This window comes from Oncorhynchus kisutch, unplaced genomic scaffold (assembly GCF_002021735.2).
Source record: "Oncorhynchus kisutch isolate 150728-3 unplaced genomic scaffold, Okis_V2 Okis09a-Okis19a_hom, whole genome shotgun sequence".
Lineage (NCBI taxonomy): Eukaryota > Metazoa > Chordata > Actinopteri > Salmoniformes > Salmonidae > Oncorhynchus > Oncorhynchus kisutch.
Genome location: NW_022261985.1, coordinates 10328964 through 10353057, shown reverse-complemented (window position 1 = coordinate 10353057; position 24094 = coordinate 10328964). Strand labels below are relative to the sequence as shown.

At 46.3% G+C, this 24094-nt stretch overlaps 1 protein-coding gene across 1 annotated transcript in view; it reads right to left on the bottom strand.

Annotated features, from left to right (window-relative positions):
- The window catches only part of LOC116360588 (thyrotropin-releasing hormone-degrading ectoenzyme), a gene marked incomplete in the record, with an annotated part of 436874 nt that overhangs the window by 8672 nt on the left and 404108 nt on the right, over positions 1–24094 (bottom strand). The window contains 3 exon segments of the mRNA XM_031815459.1: positions 1309–1390; positions 1741–1881; positions 13751–13918. Coding sequence (XP_031671319.1) covers positions 1309–1390; positions 1741–1881; positions 13751–13918 — 391 coding nt within the window.

Sequence of the window (24094 nt, the reverse complement as noted above, 5' to 3'; positions counted from 1 at the left end):
ACCCAGTACTCTGTATGCCGTGGGCTCTCCAGCCCTGTTCCTGCAGCTACCCAGTACTCTGTATGCCGTGGGCTCTCCAACCCTGTTCCTGTATCTACCCAGTACTCTGTATGTCGTGGTCTCTCCAGCCCTGTTCCTGCAGCTACCCAGTACTCTGTATGTCATGGGCTCTCCAACCCTGTTCCTGTATCTACTCAGTACTCTGTATGCCGTGGGCTCTCCAACCCTGTTCCTGCAGCTACCCAGTACTCTGTATGCCGTGGGCTCTCCAGCCCTGTTCCTGTATCTACTCAGTACTCTGTATGTCATGGGCTCTCCAACCCTGTTCCTGTATCTACTCAGTACTCTGTATGCCGTGGGCTCTCCAACCCTGTTCCTGCAGCTACCCAGTACTCTGTATGCCGTGGGCTCTCCAGCCCTGTTCCTGCAGCTACCCAGTACTCTGTATGCCGTGGGCTCTCCAACCCTGTTCCTGTATCTACCCAGTACTCTGTATGCCGTGGGCTCTCCAGCCCTGTTCCTGCACGTACCCAGTACTCTGTATGCCGTGGTCTCTCCAACCCTGTTCCTGCAGCTACCCAGTACTCTGTATGCCGTGGGCTCTCCAGCCCTGTTCCTGCAGCTACCCAGTACTCTGTATGCCGTGGGCTCTCCAACCCTGTTCCTGTATCTACCCAGTACTCTGTATGTCGTGGTCTCTCCAGCCCTGTTCCTGCAGCTACCCAGTACTCTGTATGTCATGGTCTCTCCAGCCCTGTTCCTGCAGCTACCCAGTACTCTGTATGCCGTGGGCTCTCCAACCCTGTTCCTGTATCTACTCAGTACTCTGTATGTCATGGGCTCTCCAACCCTGTTCCTGTATCTACTCAGTACTCTGTATGTCATGGGCTCTCCAACCCTGTTCCTGTATCTACTCAGTACTCTGTATGCCGTGGGCTCTCCAGCCCTGTTCCTGCAGCTACCCAGTACTCTGTATGCCGTGGGCTCTCCAGCCCTGTTCCTGCAGCTACCCAGTACTCTGTATGCCGTGGGCTCTCCAGCCCTGTTCCTGCAGCTACCCAGTACTCTGTATGCCGTGGGCTCTCCAACCCTGTTCCTGCAGCTACCCAGTACTCTGTATGCCGTGGGCTCTCCAGCCCTGTTCCTGCAGCTACCCAGTACTCTGTATGCCGTGGGCATATATTCAGATTTATTTCACTTTTTTTTTAAGTGTAATTTACAATGTAGTTAAATATAACACATCATACAATAAGCCAGTTTGTTACTGAAGACTGGGACACCTGAGTGAACCTTAATAAATAAACGTACCTCATTCAGCTCCGTCTCTGTGTTTAGGAATTCAGTCACCCCACTGATTAGCTTAGAAGTCATGAATAACGCCTCTCCGTACCTAAACATGGAGAGCAGAGTTTTTGTGAAGAAAGGCTTTTACAAACACTGTTGTTCTGCTCAGGCTTCGCTGAACACTGTCCCAAAGAGCTCTGGGGGACGATCAACCATCACAAATGTTATTTTCATTCACTTCTACAGTATCTGGAATCTAGTTTGGATCAAGTATGTATCATCTGAAACCACAACTGAAATCACAACACACTATAATACATCACTATGGAAACACAGGAACGCTATAATACATCACTATGGCAACACAGGAACACTATAATACATCACTATGGCAACACAGGAACGTTAGTACACAAGTCACACATATTACAGTCTCTGAGGCCTTGAATCTCTTACCGTGAATTCAAGATGTCCCACTTCTCCCTGAAGTACCTCCAGGCTAAGTGTCTTCCATGCGGGTTCCTTCCCACGTGGATGATGACATCGATGACATCTTGATCTGGGACCAAATCTGAGCTCAGAGAAAGATTCAGCAGCCTGGAGGATAAGAAGAAGAAGAAGAAGAAGAAGGACTGTGAATAAAAGAGTATATATTATTGTCCTCATACAGGGCACTGTTTATTTAGGGAATCATCCTTACAATGGTACATCTGGTGTGAGTACAAAATGTACAATAAGACATGGTCACCTCTTACTAAATTCAGAAGTTTAAAGTACTCTGTGGGTAATGTAGTCCAGCAGTAATCTGATTGATACAGTCTGTGGGTAATGTAGTCCAGCAGTAATCTGACTGATAAAAGCTTTGGGTTTGGGTAATGTAGTCCAGCAGTAATCTGACTGATAAAGTCTTTGAGTAATGTAGTACAGCAGTAATCTGATTGATACAGTCTGTGGGTAATGTAGTCCAGCAGTAATCTGACTGATACAGTCTGTGGGTAATGTAGTCCAGCAGTAATCTGACTGATAAAGTCTGTGGGTAATGTAGTCCAGCAGTAATCTGACTGATACAGTCTGTGGGTAATGTAGTCCAGCAGTAATCTGACTGATACAGTCTGTGGGTAATGTAGTCCAGCAGTAATCTGACTGATAAAGTCTGTGGGTAATGTAGTCCAGCAGTAATCTGACTGATACAGTCTGTGGGTAATGTAGTCCAGCAGTAATCTGACTGATAAAGTCTGTGGGTAATGTAGTCCAGCAGTAATCTGACTGATACAGTCTGTGGGTAATGTAGTCCAGCAGTAATCTGACTGATAAAGTCTGTGGGTAATGTAGTTCAGCAGTAATCTGACTGATAACGTCTTCTGGCAGTGAAAGTATAACATGGATCATGTATTTCATGTCAACAGTCACAATAGACACAGTCAGGCCATAGAGCTGTCAGCAGTCACAATAGACACAGTCAGGCCATAGAGCTGTCAACAGTCACAATAGACACAGTCAGGCCATAGAGCTGTCAGCAGTCACAATAGACACAGTCAGGCCATAGAGCTGTCAGCAGTCACAATAGACACAGTCAGGCCATAGAGCTGTCAGCAGTCACAATAGACACAGTCAGGCCATAGAGCTGTCAGCAGTCACAATAGACACAGTCAGGCCATAGAGCTGTCAGCAGTCACAATAGACACAGTCAGGCCATAGAGCTGTCAGCAGTCACAATAGACACAGTCAGGCCATAGAGCTGTCAGCATCACTATCAACATCCAGTGGGAGAACAAGATTCATGGCTGAGGTGCTTCTAGGAAGTGATCCACTTCTGCTATTAAACTAGTAAATAAAGAGACACATCAGGAGGAGAACGTAGAAATAGAAACACATCAAGACAGACAGTCTGGAGGAGAACGTAGAAATAGAAACACATTAAGACAGACTCAGTCTGGAGGAGAACGTAGAAATAGAAACACATTAAGACAGACAGTCTGGAGGAGAACGTAGAAATAGAAACACATTAAGACAGACTCAGTCTGGAGGAGAACGTAGAAATAGAAACACATTAAGACAGACTCAGTCTGGAGGAGAATGTTTAAATTCAATGACCAAAAATACAGTTTTAATACCATGTATCAGCTGCCTCAGAAAGCATGAAGCTGATGAGACCGTATCAAATGTAGATATAGCCGGTTATGCAAATGAGGCGAAAATGTCAAGCAGGCAACACAAATTATATTACAGAAAAAGACAGCGCCACGGTGTCTACGTTTCCAATACGTTTCCAATACGTTTCCAATACGTTTCCAATACGTTTCCAATACGTTTCCAATACGTTTCCAATACGTTTCCAATGCGTTTCCAATGCGTTTCCAATACGTTTCCAATACGTTTCCAATACGTTTCCAATACGTTTCCAATGCGTTTCCAATACGTTTCCAATACGTTTCCAATACGTTTCCAATACGTTTCCAATGCGTTTCCAATAGGTTTCCAATACGTTTCCAATACGTTTCCAATGCGTTTCCAATACGTTTCCAATACGTTTCCAATACGTTTCCAATTTGCATTTTACATGCAGGGAGGGTAACAGCAGCACGTTGGTTCACCAGGAACTCACACTTATTTTGTTCTGATATATATATATATATATATATATATCCTGTTTCTCTTCACCATTTTACATGCAGGAAGGGTAACAGCAGCACGTTGGTTCACCAGGAACTCACACTTCTTTTGTTCTGATATATATATATATATATCCGGTTTCTCTTCACCATTTTACTCTGTGCTCTTGAACTGATAGGATGATGTCGTTTTCTACCTCGACCAACGGGCTTATGCAACGGACTTCTAAAACACCAAGATGTTTGTTTTGAGGAAGAGCACATTCCTCCGTATTCAAATGGCTCAACATACTGTATGTGAGAGCTCCAGTCCTCAGTTGTAATCAATCTAACGCTTAGTGAACAGATACACTTTGGAAGTGTGAAACCCACACAGCAAACAGCAACGTATTCCGTGGAGAATCCACCTCGTGTCGGACCTCTTTTGATGAGTGATCTGTATTCTATTCTTAACTGTCGTGATTCCCATTCACACCGGATACTCAGTCATTATCCTACATTTACATGGACCTTTCAGTCACTAGTCAGTGCATACAATTCAGTCAGTTATCAGTTCCCGCCTTCATCCGTCTTTCCAGATGTTTGGGAGATGGGACTCCTGTATCCGTCTTTCCAGATGTTTGGGAGATGGGACTCCTGTATCCGCCTTTCCAGATGTTTGGGAGATGGGACTCCTGTATCCGTCTTTCCAGATGTTTGGGAGACGGGACTCCTGTATCCGTCTTTCCAGATGTTTGGGAGGCGGGACTCCTGTATCCGTTTTTCCAGATGTTTGGGAGACGGGACTCCTGTATCCGTCTTTCCAGATGTTTGGGAGACGGGACTCCTGTATCCGCCTTTCCAGACGATCGGGAGATGGGACTCCTGTATCTGCCTGGTCAGCCGTTTGGGAGACGGGACTCCTGTATCCGTCTTTCCAGACAGTTGGGAGATGGGACTCCTGTATCCGCCTTTCCAGACGATCGGGAGATGGGACTCCTGTATCCGTCTTTCCAGATGTTTGGGAGACGGGACTCCTGAATCCGCCTGATCAGCCGTTTGGGAGATGGGACTCCTGTATTTGCCTGGTCAGCCATTTGGGAGATGGGACTCTTGTACGCCATGTCAGCGGTTTGGGAGATGGGACTCCTGTATCCGTCTTTCCAGATGTTTGGGAGATGGGACTCCTGTATCCGCCTTTCCAGACGATCGGGAGATGGGACTCCTGTATCTGCCTGGTCAGCCGTTTGGGAGACGGGACTCCTGTATCCGTCTTTCCAGACAGTTGGGAGATGGGACTCCTGTATCCGCCTTTCCAGACGATCGGGAGATGGGACTCCTGTATCTGCCTGGTCAGCCGTTTGGCAGACGGGACTCCTGTATCCGACTTTCCAGACAGTTGGGAGATGGGACTCCTGTATCCGTCTTTCCAGATGTTTGGGAGACGGGACTCCTGAATCCGCCTGATCAGCCGTTTGGGAGATGGGACTCCTGTATTTGCCTGGTCAGCCATTTGGGAGATGGGACTCTTGTACGCCATGTCAGCGGTTTGGGAGATGGGACTCCTGTATCCGTCTTTCCAGATGTTTGGGAGATGGGACTCCTGTATCCGCCTTTCCAGACGATCGGGAGATGGGACTCCTGTATCTGCCTGGTCAGCCGTTTGGGAGACGGGACTCCTGTATCCGTCTTTCCAGACAGTTGGGAGATGGGACTCCTGTATCCGCCTTTCCAGACGATCGGGAGATGGGACTCCTGTATCTGCCTGGTCAGCCGTTTGGGAGACGGGACTCCTGTATCCGTCTTTCCAGACAATTGGGAGATGGGACTCCTGTATCTGTCTTTCCAGATGTTTGGGAGACGGGACTCCTGAATCCGCCTGATCAGCCGTTTGGGAGATGGGTCTCCTGTATCTGCCTGGTCAGCAGATTGGGAGATGGGACTCCTGTACCTGCCTGGTCAGATGTTTGGGAGATGGGACTCCTGTACCCGCCAGGTCAGCGGTTCGGGAGATGGGACTCCTGTACCCGCCTGGTCAGCGGTTTGGGAGATGAGACTCCTGTACCCGCCTGGTCAGATGTTTGGGAGATGGGACTCCTGTACCCGCCAGGTCAGCGGTTTGGGAGATGGGACTCCTGTATCCGCCTGGTCAGTGGTTTGGGAGATGGGACTCCTGTATTTGCCTGGTCAGCCATTTGGGAGATGGGACTCTTGTACGCCATGTCAGCGGTTTGGGAGATGGGACTCCTGTACCCGCCTGGTCAGCAGTTTGGGAGATGTGACTCCTGTATTTGCCTGGTCAGCCGTTTGGGAGACGGGTCTCCTGTACCCGCCTGGTCAGCTGTTTGGGAGACGTTGTTTCCTGTATCCAATTATCATTCTACTGTTTCTCACAGCTATAATGTGTAAATAACACAGAACACCCTGTGGAGATGGAACATTATGTTCCTGTTAGTTTCAATAAGTTTCCTAACACTGATTTTTGAGCACATGTTGCAACACCATCCACAAATCCCCAGCAGCTCACACACCGCTACAGTATAACTTATTTCCCCTCTCCGACCCAACTGACCCAGCCAGACTACATAAAATAAAATGGCCCCCACACAGGAAATTATTTTGCCTTTCTGAGTCTTCTGGGAGTGTAAAAGGTCACTGCTGGAGCTGTGCTGAGATCACCTCATTTTAGAGCAGGCTGAACATGGTCTATCAGGGAAGGCAGGGTTTATCCTGCGCTGAGATCACCTCGTTTTAGAGCAGGCTGAACATGGTCTATCAGGGAAGGCAGGGTTTATCCTGCGCTGAGATCACCTCGTTTTAGAGCAGGCTGAACATGGTCTATCAGGGAAGACAGGGTTTATCCTGCGCTGAGATCACCTCGTTTTAGAGCAGGCTGAACATGGTCTATCAGGGAAGGCAGGGTTTATCCTGCGCTGAGATCACATCATGCATTAATAAAAACATTGAGGAGAAGGATACAATTTAGTCCAAGGGTGCAGAGGCGACAGAAATCAATACTAAATGCAGGGCCCATCTATTCCAGCCTCAGAGCCTCAGAGCCCCAGAGCCTCAGAGCCCCAGAGCCTCAGAGCCCCAGAGCCGAGCGGGGAGCTGGAAGGCATATCTTGTCTATCCTGTCCAGTTTTCTTGTCTGTAGATGGAGTATCACTTACGTGCCTAAGATAACCCCCCTGAAAACACGCAAACAGGCACGGACACAAACACACACACACTGATCTAATCACAGACATGGGTTTCATTTTCAACCTTCAGTAGTGCATGCGGTGTGAAATTCAAGTGTGCCTTAAAGCCTTAAAATCATTGATTCTGAGAGAGACTACATTCCTGCTTCTACTTAAATAGGGAATAGGGTGCCATTTGTGACACAGCCTTTGTACATTGTAAAGTAAATGATTCACTCCATTCAATTAAGCCCCTAAAGCTCCAGCGGCTTCATCCTCTGCTAGGTAGCTTCTTCCTGGTCCTGTGGAGCGTAACAGACTCATTGTTTTCCCCCAGGTCTCAGAGGGACAGGATCACAGCTGCTACACAAGCTCTGCTTTTTATTCTGCCCTGCCTGGAGTACAATGGTAGAGGGGTGAGAGGGCGCAATGGTAGAGGGGTGAGAGGGCGCAATGGCAAGTGTCACACACACACACACACACACAGACATACACACAGACATACACACGTACACACGTACACACACACACACACACACACACGTACACACACACACACGTACACGTACACACACACACACACACACACACGTACACACACACAGACATACACACGTACACACGTACACACACACACACGTACACACGTACACGTACACACACACACACGTACACGTACACACACACACACACGTACACACACACACACACACACACACGTACACACACATACACACACACGTACACACACACACACACACACACACACTGGTGACGGGGTGAGGGGCGTGCCTTGGCGTTTTATAGGCATGTGGCATTTTATTCAGCGTTGACACACATTAGGAGAGGGGTGAGGTGAGTGCCTTGGCACGTAGCACAAGCTCCTCCACCCCCCCCACACCTCACCTCACCCCAAACACTCCTCTAACTCTCCTCAGGCATGCCAATACCCTTCCGCAGGACTGTGACTCATACTAATTAGCTGTAGAGCTTGTTGGTGTGTCTCCTGCCTTCTGTCTCCCTGGCCTGTCTGGCACAATGTGTCCAGATTCTCCACTCTCTGTTCCACAGCCTGCGAACTAATGCCCCTTGTTCTCCTCCTCTCCGAAACATAGTTATGGTAATAAGGATTCTGGCTATTATCACTGTTTTCTCTCCAGGCATCTTCATTAGCCCCAGATGACACAAGTTGCCAGGAAAAGATACCGAGAGAGACGCATTTAGTAAATGTGTTTTTAAACCGTGGATAATAGCTGTTATTGGACAGCCAGATAATTCCTATGATCAGATTTAGGATTGTTGTCAAGTGGCAGGCGATCATCTGGTTTACTTCTGATCGATTAGTGATGGATCACGGAGACCTGCAGGGATTATAAACCATCAATTATACTCTCATCGCCCTGACAACCACTTTACATACTAAATACCCTGCTTCCTGAAAATCCATATGTCATGCTTACTGCAATCTCCTCTCTGGTGTCTATACAGTTGGCCCCTGTCATGTTTACTGCAATCTCCTCTTTGGTGTCTATAGAGCTGGCCCCTGTCATGCTTACTGCAATCTCCTCTCTGGTGTTTATACATCTGGCCCCTGTCATGCTTACTGCAATCTCCTCTCTGGTGTCTATACAGCTGGCCCCTGTCATGCTTACTGCAATCTCTGGTGTCTATACAGCTGGCCCCTGTCATGCTTACTGCAATCTCCTCTCTGGTGTCTATACAGCTGGCCCCTGTCATGCTTACTGCAATCTCTGGTGTCTATACAGTTGGCCCCTGTGATGCTTACTGCAATCTCCTCTCTGGTGTCTATACAGCTGGCCCCTGTCATACTTACTGCAATCTCCTCTCTGGTGTCTATACAGCTGGCCCATGTCATGCTTACTGCAATCTCTGGTGTCTATACAGCTGGCCCCTGTCATGCTTACTGCAATCTCTGGTGTCTATACAGCTGGCCCCTGTCATGCTTACTGCAATCTCCTGTCTGGTGTCTATAGAGCTGGCCCCTATCATGCTTACTGCAATCTCCTCTCTGGTGTCTATACAGCTGGCACCCGGCCTCTATAGGGGACACTAGAGGTTTGTACTGTGAGTGAGAGGGCCTTGTTCAGTGTGCTCCAACTAAACCTGGGTACCAATATGATGTGTCCATACTAGCATACCCCTTCGAATGCCCCAATACATTGATGCTGAAGTTCTATGCTAGTGTAGACAGAGGACTAGATAAACAAAGCAAGGGTTATGTGTGTTTCAGATTGACTCGCTTCAAATCAGGAAGTGCCTTTTCCTTCCACATCTCATACTGTAACTATCCTGGTGAGTCATCGTGGTGAGGTCTTAAACCTGGATACATTGGAAAGTCAGTATTAACCTGTATTAAAGGTCAAATCCAACAGTACAGTATTCTAGTTCCTAGTTTTAACCTAAAGGTCAAATCCAACAGTACAGTATTCTAGTTCCTAGTATTAACCTAAAGGTCAAATCCAACAGTACAGTATTCTAGTTCCTAGTATTAACCTAAAGGTCAAATCCTACAGTACAGTATTCTAGTTCCTGGTATTAACCTAAAGGTCAAATCCAACAGTACAGTATTCTAGTTCCTGGTATTAACCTAAAGGTCAAATCCTACAGTACAGTATTCTAGTTCCTGGTATTAACCTGTATTAAAAGGTCAAATCCTACAGTACAGTATTCTAGTTCCTGGTATTAACCTGTATAAAAGGTCAAATCCTACAGTACAGTATTCTAGTTCCTGGTATTAACCTGTATTAAAGGTAAAATCCTACAGTACAGTATTCTAGTTCCTGGTATTAACCTAAAGGTCAAATCCTAGTACGATAAACATGTTCTCTCCATCAGCTCTCTGATTCTACCTGCAGGGTTACTGGGAATCCCCACTCTCTACCTGCAGGGTTACTGGGAATCCCCACTCTCTACCTGCAGGGTTACTGGGAATCCCCACTCTCTACCTGCAGGGTTACTGGGAATCCCCACTCTCTACCTGCAGGGTTACTGGGAATCCCCACTCTCTACCTGCAGGGTTACTGGGAATCCCCACACTCTACCTGCAGGGTTACTGGGAATCCCCACTCTCTACCTGCAGGGCTACTGGGAATCCCCACTCTCTACCTGCAGGGTTACCGGGAATCCCCACTCTCTACCTGCAGGGTTACTGGGAATCCCCACTCTCTACCTGCAGGGTTCCTGTGAATCCCCACTCTCTACCTGCAGGGTTACTGGGAATCCCCACTCTCTACCTGCAGAGTTACTGGGAATCCCCACTCTCTACTAAGGACTGGGGCCCGTCGTAATGTCCCACCATCCAGCTATTGAACCTCCAAGGGTTTCAGGGAGAAAGGAGGGAGGCCAAGGCCACTGGGGTATATAGTCAGTAAACACACAGCCCTACTCTTCCATCCACTGCAGTGATTCAAGGCCACTGGGGTATAGTCAGTAAACACACAGCCCTACTCTTCCTTCCAATGCAGTGTTTCAAGGCCACTGGGGTATAGTCAGTCAACACACAGCCCTACACAGACACACTCTTCCATCCACTGCAGTGATTCAAGGCCACTGGGGTATAGTCAGTCAACACACAGCCCTACACAGACACACTCTTCCATCCACTGCAGTGATTCAAGGACACTGGGGTATATAGTCAGTTAACACACAGCCCTACTCTTCCTTCCAATGAAGTGTTTCAAGGCCACTGGGGTATAGTCGGTCAACACACAGCCCTACACAGACACACTCTTCCATCCACTGCAGTGTTTCAAGGACACTGTGTGGGTGTAACAGTATAACTTTAAGCGGCCAGCTCTAGGAAGAGTCTTGGTCGTTCCAAACTTCTTCCATTTTAGAATGGTGGAGGTGTAACAGTATAACTTTAAGCAGTCCCCTCGCCCATACCCGGGAGCGAACCAGGGACCCTCCGCACACATCAACAACTGACACCCACGAAGCATCGTTACCCATCGCTCCACAATAGCCGCTGCCCTTGCAGAGCAAGGGGAACAACTACTTCAAGGTCTCAGAGAAAGTGACGTTACCGATTGAAACGCTATTAGCGCGCACCACCGCTAACTAGCTAGCCGTTTCACATCCGTTACATGGGCTAAGGACAGGGCCGTTTCACATCCGTTACATGGGCGAAGGACAGGGCCATTTCACATCCGTTACATGGGCGAAGGACAGGGCCATGTCACATCCGTTACATGGGCGAAGGACAGGGCCGTTTCACATCCGTTACATGGGCGAAGGACAGGGCCATTTCACATCCGTTACATGGGCGAAGGACAGGGCCGTTTCACATCCGTTACATGGGCAAAGGACAGGGCCGTTTCACATCCGTTACATGGGCGAAGGACAGGGCCGTTTCACATCCGTTACATGGGCGAAGGACAGGGCCGTTTCACATCCGTTACATGGGCGAAGGACAGGGCCATGTCACATCCGTTACATGGGCGAAGGACAGGGCCGTTTCACATCTGTTACATGGGCGAAGGACAGGGCCGTTTCACATCCGTTAAATGGGTGAAGGACAGGGCCGTTTCACATCCGTTACATGGGCGAAGGACAGGGCCGTTTCACATCCGTTACATGGGCGAAGGACAGGGCCGTTTCACATCCGTTACATGGGCGAAGGACAGGGCCGTTTCACATCCGTTACATGGGCGAAGGACAGGGCCATGTCACATCCGTTACATGGGCGAAGGACAGGGCCGTTTCACATCTGTTACATGGGCGAAGGACAGGGCCATGTCACATCCGTTACATGGGCGAAGGACAGGGCCGTTTCACATCTGTTACATGGGCGAAGGACAGGGCCGTTTCACATCTGTTACATGGGCGAAGGACAGGGCCGTTTCACATCTGTTACATGGGCGAAGGACAGGGCCATGTCACATCCGTTACATGGGCGAAGGACAGGGCCGTTTCACATCTGTTACATGGGCGAAGGACAGGGCCGTTTCACATCTGTTACATGGGCGAAGGACAGGGCCGTTTCACATCCGTTACATGGGTGAAGGACAGGGACGTTTCCCCACATTTTGTTTCAGTTATAGCCTGAATTTAAAACGGATTACATTTAGATTTTGCGTCACTTGTCTACAAACAATTCCCCATAATGTCAAAGTGGAATTATGTTTACTAAATAATAATAAAGATATAAAAACGGAAATGTCTCGAGTCAATAAAGTATTCCACCCCTTTGTTAATTAAGGCAAGCCTGAATAAGTTCAGGAGTCAAAATGTGCTTTACAATTCAGATAATCTGTTGCATGGCCTCACTCTGTGTGCAACGATGTTGTACCACACCATGTTTTAATGACTACCTCATATCTGTACCCCACACATACAATTATCTGTAAGGTCCCTCAGTCGAGCAGTGAATTTCAAGCACAGACTCAACGACAAAGACTAGGGAGGTTTTCCAATGCCTCGCAAAGAATGGCACCTATTGGTAGATGAGTAAAAAATAAAACATTGAATATCCCTTTGAGCCTGGTGAAGTTATTAATTACACTTTGGATGGTGTATCAATACATCCAGTCACTACAAAGATACAGGCGTCCTTCCTAACTTAGTTGACGGGGAGGAAGGAAACCGCTCAGGGATTTCACCTTGAGGCCAATGGTGACTTTAAAACAGTTACAGAGGTCAATGGTTGTGATAGGAGAAAACTGAGGATGGATCAACAACATTGTAGTTACTCCACAATACTAACCTAAATGAAAAGGAAGCCTGTACAGAATAAAAATATTCCAAAACATGCTTCCTGCTTGCAATAAGAGACTAAAGTAATAATGCAAAATATTTGTCAGAGAAATGGACTTTGTCTCCTGAATACAAATGGAGGTGGCTGCATCATATTATGGGTATGCTTGTCATCGGCAGGGATTAGGGAGTTTTTTAAGATAAAAATTAATGGATCAGGACCTATCATAAGGACAACAAGAGAATGTTATTCTGTTCTTCTGAAAGAGACAAACATGTTTTCATGTTTCTTTAGACCCGTCTAAAATAATGGACTTATTGTGGTGCTGCAGGCTGTATCACATGGATTTATTGTGGTGCTGCAGGCTGTATCACATGGATTTATTGTGGTGCTGCAGGCTGTATCACATGGATTTATTGTGGTGCTGCAGGCTGTATCACATGGATTTATTGTGGTGCTGCAGGCTGTATCACATGGATTTATTGTGGTGCTGCAGGCTGTATCACATGGATTTATTGTGGTGCTGCAGGCTGTATCACATGGATTTATTGTGGTGCTGCAGGCTGTATCACATGGATTTATTAGACTTTTTTAAATGTAGATGTTCCGAAGGACTGCATCAGCTTGTAGGCTGTGTGTGGAAGCCAGGAGATGCTAAATGTGGTTTACTCACCAGTTGAGCACAAAGCTGTTGTGAAATTTCATGTGATGGATCAATAAAGTTATTTAATATTGACTCACCGGTTGAGCAGAAAGTTGTTTCCATGTGAAGGAACAATAAAGTTCTGTTTCCCTGTTAGGGAACAATAAAGTTCTGTTTCCCTGTTAGGGAACAATAAAGTTCTGTTTCCCTGTTAGGGAACAATAAAGTTCTGTTTCCCTGTTAGGGAACAATAAAGTTCTGTTTCCCTGTGAGGGAACAATAAAGTTCTGTTTCCCTGTGAGGGAACAATAAAGTTATGTTACAAATGACTCACCGGTTGAGCAGGAAGCCATTGTCGCTGCAGGTGAGAGCCTCCAGGAGAACCTTCTTCTCTGAGATGGCTGTTGTGGAGTGGAACTTCATCCAGATAAACTCCCACACGTCCTCATCCATCAGAGACACGCCTGTACAGTACACTATGTCACGCACGTTGGGAGGGATCCTGCAGGGAAGGGTACACACACCACACACACACACACACACACACGCATGCACAGCACACACACCACACACACGCATACACACAAACACGCATACAAGCAGGCACACACACAAACCAATTACATGACCAATTTCATTCTCCTTTAAACTCCTACAATAACATTAGTATTCAGTACTTCCTGCTGTTTGTGTCGGGATTCTTTCCAGCTCTTCCTCACTTCCTCATGTTTAACCTCAAAGGATTTTTACCCGGATTAAACAAAGGTTAACAAATCAATACCAAGCGGACCAGAATCCTCAGAGAAGTCAAAGAGATTGACTATCTAGCAGCGTTGTGTAAACAGAGTGTAAACAGAGTGTATATTAGCTAGGAACAGAGCCCTTACAGAGTGTAAACAGAGTGTATATTAGCTTGGAACAGAGCCCTTAAACAGAGAGTAAACAGAGTGTATATTAGCTAGGAACAGAGTCCTTAAACAGAGTGTAAACAGAGTGTATATTAGCTAGGAACAGAGTCCTTAAACAGAGTGTAAACAGAGTGTATATTAGCTAGGAACAGAGTCCTTAAACAGAGTGTAAACAGAGTGTATATTAGCTAGGAACAGAGTCCTTAAACAGAGTGTAAACAGAGTGTATATTAGCTAGGAACAGTGTCCTTAAACAGAGAGTAAACAGAGTGTATATTAGCTTGGAACAGAGCCCTTAAACAGAGAGTAAACAGAGTGTATATTAGCTAGGAACAGAGTCCTTAAACAGAGTGTAAACAGAGTGTAAACAGAGTGTATATTAGCTAGGAACAGAGTCCTTAAACAGAGTGTAAACAGAGTGTAAACAGAGTGTATATTAGCTAGGAACAGAGCCCTTAAACAGAGTGTAAACAGAGCGTAAACAGAGTGTATATTAGCTAGGAACAGAGTCCTTAAACAGAGTGTAAACAGAATGTAAACAGAGTGTAAACAGAGTGTATATTAGCTAGGAACAGAGCCCTTAAACAGAGTGTAAACAGAGTGTAAACAGAGTGTATATTAGCTAGGAACAGAGTCCTTAAACAGAGTGTAAACAGAGTGTAAACAGAGTGTATATTAGCTAGGAACAGAGCCCTTAAACAGAGTGTAAACAGAGTGTATATTTGCTAGGAACAGAGCCCTTAAACAGAGTGTAAACAGAGCGTATATTAGCTAGGAACAGAGCCCTTAAACAGAGTGTAAACAGAGTGTATATTAGCTAGGAACAGAGCCCTTAAACAGAGAGTAAACAGAGTGTATATTAGCTAGGAACAGAGCCCTTAAACAGAGTGTAAACAGAGTGTATATTAGCTAGGAACAGAGCCCTTAAACAGAGTGTAAACAGAGTGTATATTAGCTAGTAACAGAGCCCTTAAACAGAGCGTAAACAGCGTGTATATTAGCTAGGAACAGAGCCCTTAAACAGAGAGTAAACAGAGTGTATATTAGCTAGGAACAGAGCCCTTAAACAGAGTGTAAACAGAGTGTATATTAGCTAGGAACAGAGCCCTTAAACAGAGCGTAAACAGAGTGTATATTAGCTAGGAACAGAGCCCTTAAACAGAGAGTAAACAGAGTGTATATTAGCTAGGAACAGAGCCCTTAAACAGAGCGTAAACAGAGTGTATATTAGCTAGGAACAGAGTCCTTAAACAGAGTGTAAACAGAGCCCTTAAACAGAGTGTATATTTGCTTGGAACAGAGTCCTTAAACAGAGTGTAAACAGAGTGTATATTAGCTTGGAACAGAGTCCTTAAACAGAGTGTAAACAGAGTGTATATTAGCTAGGAACAGAGCCCTTAAACAGAGTGTAAACAGAGTGTAAACAGAGCGTAAACAGAGTGTATATTTGCTTGGAACAGAGCGCTTGTTTGTGGAGTTCACATCTCAGCGAGGCACAATAATGTTGTAGACATTATACTACTATAAATATATATTAAACTAGAGACATGGGCTGCTTTTTTTTAAACAATGGTAGAACATGCTCCATCTCTATATAGTGTGTCTATAGTTTACTCACACAGGTCAAAAAAATTAACTAAATGAAAGTGTTTAGAAATGGACTGTTTTGCGTCAATAGCGATGCTAAAATGTCCTGAGGGGTTGTTGGGAGTTGAGCACCATTACATTTGTTTTCAACCGACAAAAAACCATGCTCCCTTGATGAAAACGGCACCGGCATGTCAGACCAACGCGTTTTTGTCTCAGCTCAAAGTACCCAGAAATAATACGACTGTATTTTGTGTGACGTCGTAAAAAAAAACATCTATTAAGATGTTAAAAACCCTCATAGGTGACTGCGTGTGTTTTCAATATGTTAAGAGGTTGTTTGTTGAAACGTTGCGTCCACAGGTCCATGATGTTGTAGTTGCGTCCACAGGTCCATGATGTTGTAGTTGCGTCCACAGGTCCATGATGTTGTAGTTGCGTCCACAGGTCCATGATGTTGTAGTTGCGTCCACAGGTCCATGATGTTGTAGTTGCGTCCACAGGTCCGCTCCCTGTGATGTTGTAGTTGCGTCCACAGGTTCCGCTCCCTGTGATGTTGTAGTTGCGTCCACAGGTCCGCTCCCTGTGATGTTGTAGTTGCGTCCACAGGTTCCGCTCCCTATGATGTTGTAGTTGCGTCCACAGGTCCATGATGTTGTAGTTGCGTCCACAGGTCCATGATGTTGTAGTTGCGTCCACAGGTCCGCTCCCTATGATGTTGTAGTTGCGTCCACAGGTCCATGATGTTGTAGTTGCGTCCACAGGTTCCGCTCCCTATGATGTTGTAGTTGCGTCCACAGGTTCCCATCCCTATGATGTTGTAGTTGCGTCCACAGGTTCCGCTCCCTATGATGTTGTAGTTGCGTCCACAGGTCCGTGATGTTGTAGTTGCGTCCACAGGTTCCGCTCCTTATGATGTTGTAGTTGCGTCCACAGGTCCATGATGTTGTAGTTGCGTCCACAGGTTCGCTCCCTGTGATGTTGTAGTTGCGTCCACAGGTTCCGCTCCCTGTGATGTTGTAGTTGCGTCCACAGGTTCCGCTCCTTATGATGTTGTAGTTGCGTCCACAGGTCCATGATGTTGTAGTTGCGTCCACAGGTTCGCTCCCTGTGATGTTGTAGTTGCGTCCACAGGGTCCGCTCCCTATGATGTTGTAGTTGCATCCACAGGTCCATGATGTTGTAGTTGCGTCCACAGGTCCATGATGTTGTAGTTGCGTCCACGGGTCCATGATGTTGTAGTTGCGTCCACAGGTTCCGCTCCCTGTGATGTTGTAGTTGCGTCCACAGGTCCGCTCCCTATGATGTTGTAGTTGCGTCCACAGGTTCCGCTCCCTATGATGTTGTAGTTGCGTCCACAGGTCCGCTCCCTATGATGTTGTAGTTGCGTCCACAGGTTCCGCTCCCTATGATGTTGTAGTTTCGTCCACAGGTCCATGATGTTGTAGTGAAAACCCAAAGTCATACTGAGCAGACATGTCCTGCACCACCGATAACTTAACGGTCCTTAAGTATCTTGTCCATCCTGAAATCCAAGCCTAAGATGGGGTTCCTATTATAATGACTGGACTGGGGATTGAACCGGGGAAAGTCTAGCTGTTTCTCAGGCTGTAGTAAAAAAAAACTGAAAATCCATAATGATGTGTCATGGGATGCTGGGCTTTTCATGCACTATATTTCTACAATAGATTGAGAGCATGACATTTTCTGGCTCTCGAGAGGAATCAAGGCTTTGGAGAAAGTTTACTATAGCAAGACCTTACTGAGCAAAACACTTCTGCTGACTGGGTCCATGGCACACAGGGGGTTTGGGAGAGCCTCGGGAATCTACACTCTGGCATAGTTTCCCCAACGCAATCTTGTGTAGAGATGCAGCTTGTGGAAAAAGCCCCCCCCCCCAAAATAAATCCTGAATATACCTGGTGTGTGGTCAAAATGTGATAGAGACAGAGACATAATGACTAAAGACACAATATTACTGCTCTCTCTCTCCATGCAGTCTCTCACAACGATGACGGAAATAATTAACTTTCTAGGCCACGATGTTCCCTAATATTCACATTGAGTCTTTCATTCAGACTCTACAAATGATGGATGATGTAGTGATGGTAAAACAGAGACTGAGAGAGCAGACTGCCAGATCAACAGCTCTACTGGCAGCTCTCCCTGGTACAAGAGCTACTGTAGGTTAAATCACTGCAGGTTACACTTTAGGAAACCAAGTGTCGGTGTTTTCACAGTGAAAGGTGACTCTCTCTCTATCTTTCTCTCTCTCTCTCTCTCTCTCTCTCTCTCTCTCTGTATCTCTCTCTCTCTCTCTCTCTCTCTCTCTCTATATATATATATATATGCATATCTCTCGCTCTCTCTCTCTCGCTCTCTCAATTCAATTCAATTCAATTCAAGGGCTTTATTGGCATGGGAAACATGTGTTAACATTGCCAAAGCAAGTGAGGTAGACAACATACAAAGTGAATATATAAAGTGAAAAACAACTGTCTCTCTCTCTCTGTCTCTCTCTCTCTGTCTCTCTCTCTGTCTCTCTCTCTCTCTCTCTCTCTCTCTCTCTATATATATATATATGCATATCTCTGTCAATTCAATTCAATTCAAGGGCTTTATTGGCATGGGAAACATGTGTTAACATTGCCAAAGCAAGTGAGGTAGACAACATACAAAGTGAATATATAAAGTGAAAAACAACAAAAATGAACAGTAAACATTACACATACATAAGTTTCAAAACAGTAAAGACATTACAAATGTCATATTATATATATATATATACAGTGTTCTAACAATGTACAAATGGCTAAAGGACACAAGATAAAATAAATAAGCATAAATATGGGTTGTATTTACAATGGTGTTTGTTCTTCACTGGTTGCCCTTTTCTCGTGGCAACAGGTCACAAATCTTGCTGCTGTGATGGCACACTGTGGAATTTCACCCAGTAGATATGGGAGTTTTTCAAAATTGGATTTGTTTTCGAATTCTTTGTGGATCTGTGTAATCTGAGGGAAATATGTCTCTCTAATATGGTCATACATTGGGCAGGAGGTTAGGAAGTGCAGCTCAGTTTCCACCTCATTTTGTGGGCAGTGAGCACATAGCCTGTCTTCTCTTGAGAGCCAAGTCTGCCTACGGCGGCCTTTCTCAATAGCAAGGCTATGCTCACTGAGTCTGTACATAGTCAAGGCTTTCCTTAATTTTGGGTCAGTCACAGTGGTCAGGTATTCTGCCGCTGTGTACTCTCTGTGTAGGGCCAAATAGCATTCTAGTTTGCTCTGTTTTTTTGTTAATTCTTTCCAATGTGTTAAGTAGTTATCTTTTTGTTTTCTCATGATTTGGTTGGGTCTAATTGTGCTGCTGTCCTGGGGCTCTGTAGTGTGTGTTTGTGTTTGTGAACAGAGCCCCAGGACCAGCTTGCTTAGGGGACTCTTCTCCAGGTTCATCTCTCTGTAGGTGATGGCTTTGTTATGGAAGGTTTGTGAATCGCTTCCTTTTAGGTGGTTGTAGAATTTAACAGCTCTTTTCTGGATTTTGATAATTAGTGGGAATCGGCCTAATTCTGCTCTGCATGCATTATTTGGTGTTCTACGTTGTACACGGAGGATATTTTTGCAGAATTCTGCGTGCAGAGTCTCAATTTGGTGTTTGTCCCATTTTGTGAAGTCTTGGTCTCTCTCTCTCTGTCTCTCTCTCTCTGTCTCTCTCTCTCTGTCTCTCTCTCTCTGTCTCTCTCTCTCTGTCTCTCTCTCTCTGTCTCTCTCTCTCTCTCTCTCTCTCTCTCTCTGTCTCTCTCTGTCTCTCTCTCTCTCTCTCTCTCTCTCTCTCTGTCTCTCTCTGTCTCTGTCTCTCTCTCTCTCTCTCTCTCTCTCTCTCTCTCTCTCTCTATATGTATATATATATATATATATGCATATCTCTCTCTCTCTCTCTCTCCCTCCTCTTTATAGATGGAGATAGTGTGAGGAGGATACAGGAAGATGTGGACCACACCAGGTATGAGCGTTCCACATTAACGCTGCTGAGCTCAGCCGTCACACATTACTACCTTGATCATAAAGTCATGTGGCACCCTATTCCCCTATGGGCCCTGGTCTAAAGTAGTGCACTATATAGGGAATAGGGTGCCAGTCCTGGTCTAAAGTAGTGCACTATAAAGGGAATAGGGTGCCAGCCCTGGTCTAAAGTAGTGCACTATAAAGGGATTAGGGTGCCAGCCCTGGTCTAAAGTAGTGCACTATATAGGGAATAGGGTGCCAGCCCTGGTCTAAAGTAGTGCACTATAAAGGGATTAGGGTGCCAGCCCTGGTCTAAAGTAGTGCACTATAAAGGGATTAGGGTGCCAGCCCTGGTCTAAAGTAGTGCACTATATAGGGAATAGGGTGCCAGCCCTGGTCTAAAGTAGTGCACTATATAGGGAATAGGGTGCCAGCCCTGGTCTAAAGTAGTGCACTATAAAGGGAATAGGGTGCCAGCCCTGGTCTAAAGTAGTGCACTATAAAGGGATTAGGGTGCCAGCCCTGGTCTAAAGTAGTGCACTATAAAGGGATTAGGGTGCCAGCCCTGGTCTAAAGTAGTGCACTATATAGGGAATAGGGTGCCAGCCCTGGTCTAAAGTAGTGCACTATATAGGGAATAGGGTGCCAGCCCTGGTCTAAAGTAGTGCACTATAAAGGGAATAGGGTGCCAGCCCTGGTCTAAAGTAGTGCACTATAAAGGGAATAGGGTGCCAGCCCTGGTCTAAAGTAGTGCACTATAAAGGGAATAGGGTGCCAGCCCTGGTCTAAAGTAGTGCACTATAAAGGGAATAGGGTGCCAGTCCTGGTCTAAAGTAGTGCACTATAAAGGGAATAGGGTGCCAGTCCTGGTCTAAAGTAGTGCACTATAAAGGGAATAGGGTGCCAGTCCTGGTCTAAAGTAGTGCACTATAAAGGGAATAGGGTGCCAGGCCTGGTCTAAAGTAGTGCACTATAAAGGGATTAGGGTGCCAGCCCTGGTCTAAAGTAGTGCACTATAAAGGGATTAGGGTGCCAGCCCTGGTCTAAAGTAGTGCACTATATAGGGAATAGGGTGCCAGCCCTGGTCTAAAGTAGTGCACTATATAGGGAATAGGGTGCCAGCCCTGGTCTAAAGTAGTGCACTATAAAGGGAATAGGGTGCCAGCCCTGGTCTAAAGTAGTGCACTATAAAGGGAATAGGGTGCCAGCCCTGGTCTAAAGTAGTGCACTATAAAGGGAATAGGGTGCCAGCCCTGGTCTAAAGTAGTGCACTATAAAGGGAATAGGGTGCCAGTCCTGGTCTAAAGTAGTGCACTATATAGGGAATAGGGTGCCAGCCCTGGTCTAAAGTAGTGCACTATAAAGGGAATAGGGTGCCAGTCCTGGTCTAAAGTAGTGCACTATAAAGGGAATAGGGTGCCAGTCCTGGTCTAAAGTAGTGCACTATAAAGGGAATAGGGTGCCAGTCCTGGTCTAAAGTAGTGCACTATAAAGGGAATAGGGTGCCAGCCCTGGTCTAAAGTAGTGCACTATAAAGGGAATAGGGTGCCAGTCCTGGTCTAAAGTAGTGCACTATAAAGGGAATAGGGTGCCAGCCCTGGTCTAAAGTAGTGCACTATAAAGGGAATAGGGTGCCAGCCCTGGTCTAAAGTAGTGCACTATAAAGGGAATAGGGTGCCAGCCCTGGTCTAAAGTAGTGCACTATAAAGGGAATAGGGTGCCAGTCCTGGTCTAAAGTAGTGCACTATAAAGGGAATAGGGTGCCAGCCCTGGTCTAAAGTAGTGCACTATAAAGGGAATAGGGTGCCAGCCCTGGTCTAAAGTAGTGCACTATAAAGGGAATAGGGTGCCAGCCCTGGTCTAAAGTAGTGCACTATAAAGGGAATAGGGTGCCAGTCCTGGTCTAAAGTAGTGCACTATATAGGGAATAGGGTGCCAGCCCTGGTCTAAAGTAGTGCACTATAAAGGGAATAGGGTGCCAGTCCTGGTCTAAAGTAGTGCACTATAAAGGGAATAGGGTGCCAGTCCTGGTCTAAAGTAGTGCACTATAAAGGGAATAGGGTGCCAGTCCTGGTCTAAAGTAGTGCACTATAAGGGAATAGGGTGCCAGCCCTGGTCTAAAGTAGTGCACTATAAAGGGAATAGGGTGCCAGTCCTGGTCTAAAGTAGTGCACTATAAAGGGAATAGGGTGCCAGCCCTGGTCTAAAGTAGTGCACTATAAAGGGAATAGGGTGCCAGCCCTGGTCTAAAGTAGTGCACTATAAAGGGAATAGGGTGCCAGCCCTGGTCTAAAGTAGTGCACTATAAAGGGAATAGGGTGCCAGCCCTGGTCTAAAGTAGTGCACTATAAAGGGAATAGGGTGCCAGCCCTGGTCTAAAGTAGTGCACTATAAAGGGAATAGGGTGCCAGCCCTGGTCTAAAGTAGTGCACTATAAAGGGAATAGGGTGCCAGTCCTGGTCTAAAGTAGTGCACTATAAAGGGAATAGGGTGCCAGTCCTGGTCTAAAGTAGTGCACTATAAAGGGAATAGGGTGCCAGCCCTGGTCTAAAGTAGTGCACTATAAAGGGAATAGGGTGCCAGTCCTGGTCTAAAGTAGTGCACTATAAAGGGAATAGGGTGCCAGCCCTGGTCTAAAGTAGTGCACTATAAAGGGAATAGGGTGCCAGCCCTGGTCTAAAGTAGTGCACTATAAAGGGAATAGGGTGCCAGCCCTGGTCTAAAGTAGTGCACTATAAAGGGAATAGGGTGCCAGCCCTGGTCTAAAGTAGTGCACTATAAAGGGAATAGGGTGCCAGCCCTGGTCTAAAGTAGTGCACTATAAAGGGAATAGGGTGCCAGTCCTGGTCTAAAGTAGTGCACTATAAAGGGAATAGGGTGCCAGCCCTGGTCTAAAGTAGTGCACTATAAAGGGAATAGGGTGCCAGCCCTGGTCTAAAGTAGTGCACTATAAAGGGAATAGGGTGCCAGCCCTGGTCTAAAGTAGTGCACTATAAAGGGAATAGGGTGCCAGCCCTGGTCTAAAGTAGTGCACTATAAAGGGAATAGGGTGCCAGCCCTGGTCTAAAGTAGTGCACTATAAAGGGAATAGGGTGCCAGTCCTGGTCTAAAGTAGTGCACTATAAAGGGAATAGGGTGCCAGTCCTGGTCTAAAGTAGTGCACTATAAAGGGAATAGGGTGCCAGTCCTGGTCTAAAGTAGTGCACTATAAAGGGAATAGGGTGCCAGGCCTGGTCTAAAGTAGTGCACTATAAAGGGAATAGGGTGCCAGCCCTGGTCTAAAGTAGTGCACTATATAGGGAATAGGGTGCCAGCCCTGGTCTAAAGTAGTGCACTATATAGGGAATAGGGTGCCAGCCCTGGTCTAAAGTAGTGCACTATATAGGGAATAGGGTGCCAGCCCTGGTCTAAAGTAGTGCACTATAAAGGGAATAGGGTGCCAGTCCTGGTCTAAAGTAGTGCACTATAAAGGGAATAGGGTGCCAGTCCTGGTCTAAAGTAGTGCACTATAAAGGGAATAGGGTGCCAGTCCTGGTCTAAAGTAGTGCACTATAAAGGGAATAGGGTGCCAGTCCTGGTCTAAAGTAGTGCACAATAAAGGAAATAGGGTGCCAGTCCTGGTCTAAAGTAGTGTACTATAAAGGGAATAGGGTGCCAGTCCTGGTCTAAAGTAGTGCACTATAAAGGGAATAGGGTGCCAGTATTGGTCTAAAGTAGTGCACTATAAAGGGAATAGGGTGCCAGCCCTGGTCTAAAGTAGTGCACTATAAAGGGAATAGGGTGCTAGCCCTGGTCTAAAGTAGTGCACTATAAAGGGAATAGGGTGCCAGTCCTGGTCTAAAGTAGTGCACTATAAAGGGAATAGGGTGCCAGTCCTGGTCTAAAGTAGTGCACTATAAAGGGAATAGGGTGCCAGTCCTGGTCTAAAGTAGTGCACTATGTAGGGAATAGGGTACCATTTGGGAGCATGGAGTGTTTTAAGTACAGTATCAGAGGCTCCGGGGCCTATAGACAGATAAAACCAGTCTCTTTCCAACCTTTCACCACCGTGTCTTGGGGCTCCCCGAGGGGCGCAGCGGTCTAAGGCATCTCAGTGCTGAGAGGCTTCATTACAGACCCTGGTTCGATTCCAGGCTGTACCACAACCGGCCCGTGATTGGGAGTCCCATAGGACAG